Here is a 2,500-nt window from a genome sequence, read left to right on the forward strand (position 1 = left end):
ACGTGTGTTTACGGGATTTTTACAGGTTGTGTGTGAACGCACTCTCTGATTCCGGAAAATCACTGGCAGTGTGAATGAACCAAAGTCAAACGAACCCGGGTCAAATCCCGGTCACTTTATCCGTGTATTTTCCGGAATCTCCGTGTGAAAGGGGCTTTGGTCTAACGTTACACTATCACACTAAACTGCATTTGAGTGTTAAAGTTATAATGTTATTCTGTATTAGTTTGACTGTATGAGACTTGCATAAGCTAGATCAACATTAGAACATCATACTGATCATATTCTAACATTTCATCATGTTGAACTATATAACATTGATTAGTTTTATGGACATTTGCTCACTGTCTAATAAAGCTCATGGAAGAGCGGCGTCGAGTGGAAGTTAGTCGCGGACGCTAGCTCTCGGCGTCTCGAAAACGCCACGCTGATACTGATCCTCGCTTTAGTTCTCCTTTTGTCCCAAAGTCTGCTTGCCATGATCCATAATGTATGAACGAAACAACAATAGCGTGAGCATGAGCGCGCCACAAGACGCTGTTGTCCACGACTGTCGCCATGGTTACTGTGGCAGTACGAGCGGGAACCAGGGATAACGCGGATATTACATCATTGACAGGCGACAAGTGAACAGGGACGAGCAATTATTTAAAATTGTTTCTCTGAATGTACAAATTCTTGGAAACATTTAAGATAATTTAAGTACACAATTGAAAGAAATATATAACACTGTGCAAGTGGTTTTTGGATATATAGATACAAAATTCGTACATATTATACCTTTAACGCAAACCCACCCGTCAGATCTAAGATCTAAAATATAAACACTTATTAGGGGCTTACCGTAGTGAATCAGGGTGAGCATGTTTTGGGAGAAGGATTGATGATGTATTGACTCGTTAAAATTTGTGTTAATTTAGAACAAAAAAAGTTACATAGTGTACCTTTAAAGAAATATATTACTATATAGTAACAATACAATAGCACTGTAAAAGACATAGCAATAAAAACGTTGACTTTATTTGCAGATCTACGTCACACTGAGTCCTGGAGCGACGGTGTCAGAGCTCGTGCACTCACCTGTCCGGCACAGTTCACGAAGTATTCGCACTCGACGGGTCCGCGATCGGTCTCCACCGCAGTCACGTGACCGTTCTTCACCAGGACCTGATTCACACTAGTGTGTTCGTAAATCTGCACGCCTGACACACGAAACACCAATGAAATGACAGAGGTAATGATCATTGAGACTGTGAGGCTGCGTTTGGTGTTAGCCGTACCGTTAGCTGCCGCCGCCACAGCGAGCGCGTGATTCACATCCGGCGGGGAGACGACGCTGTCGCCGGGCAGATGAAGAGCTCCGACCAGATCGTGGATGTTCACAAGCGGGTGGAGTTGAGACACGTCTCTGGGCTTGATGACGTCACAGCTCACGCCTAGAACCCTGCACACAGAGACCAACCTGTGGTGATCTAAGAGTGGCCACATTTACTGTTGCTCCATAACTTCCATGCAGTTATTTCATTGGGAACTGCCAGAATGGAGAACAGACTTCCAGAAGGGATCGACATGAGAGTAACGTCAGAGTACACGACCCCAGGAAGGTCAGAGGTCATACTGAACACGTATAGAGAAAGCCTCTCACTTCAGCCTGGATGCCAGACGCTTCAACGACAGGAACCGATCCTGATTCTGAGCCAAACACAGAGAGCCGGTCCGGACGAAACCTGGAAAACACACACAAACGCCAAAGCCAATTACTTTATAACATGAAGCACGTGTGGAATGTTGTTGTGTGTGGAATGTTGTTGTGTGTGGAATGTTGTGTGTGGAATGTTGTGTGTGGAATGTTGTTGTGTGTGGAATGTTGTGTGTGGAATGTTGTGTGTGGAATGTTGTGTGTGGAATGTTGTTGTGTGTGGAATGTTGTGTGTGGAATGTTGTTGTGTGTGGAATGTTGTGTGTGGAATTTTGTGTGTGGAATGTTGTTGTGTGTGGAATGTTGTTGTGTGTGGAATGTTGTTGTGTGTGGAATGTTGTTGTGTGTGGAATGTTGTTGTGTGTGGAATGTTGTTGTGTGTGGAATGTTGTTGTGTGTGGAATGTTGTTGTGTGTGGAATGTTGTGTGTGGAATGTTGTGTGTGGAATGTTGTTGTGTGTGGAATGTTGTTGTGTGTGGAATGTTGTGTGTGGAATGTTGTGTGTGGAATGTTGTTGTGTGTGGAATGTTGTGTGTGGAATGTTGTTGTGTGTGGAATGTTGTTGTGTGTGGAATGTTGTTGTGTGTGGAATGTTGTTGTGTGTGGAATGTTGTTGTGTGTGGAATGTTGTTGTGTGTGGAATGTTGTTGTGTGTGGAATGTTGTTGTGTGTGGAATGTTGTTGTGTGTGGAATGTTGTTGTGTGTGGAATGTTGTTGTGTGTGGAATGTTGTTGTGTGTGGAATGTTGTGTGTGGAATGTTGTGTGTGGAATGTTGTGTGTGGAATGTTGTGTGTGGAA

At 43.8% G+C, this 2,500-nt stretch overlaps 1 protein-coding gene across 2 annotated transcripts in view; it reads right to left on the reverse strand.

The window, feature by feature from the left end:
* Positions 1–2,500, reverse strand: part of pdpr (pyruvate dehydrogenase phosphatase regulatory subunit) — a 32,730-nt gene that overhangs the window by 23,663 nt on the left and 6,567 nt on the right. For both annotated transcript variants that reach the window (XM_077232515.1, XM_077232516.1), the window contains exons 4-6: positions 1,646–1,727; positions 1,281–1,444; positions 1,081–1,202 (exon numbers count right to left, since the gene is read on the reverse strand). In XM_077232515.1, the coding sequence (XP_077088630.1) occupies positions 1,081–1,202; positions 1,281–1,444; positions 1,646–1,727 (368 nt within the window). The remainder of the gene's footprint in view (positions 1–1,080; positions 1,203–1,280; positions 1,445–1,645; positions 1,728–2,500) is intronic.

Source organism: Siphateles boraxobius, unplaced genomic scaffold (assembly GCF_051911475.1).
Source record: "Siphateles boraxobius isolate OS27281-9 unplaced genomic scaffold, OSU_SipBor_1 172, whole genome shotgun sequence".
Taxonomy (NCBI): Eukaryota; Metazoa; Chordata; class Actinopteri; order Cypriniformes; family Leuciscidae; genus Siphateles; species Siphateles boraxobius.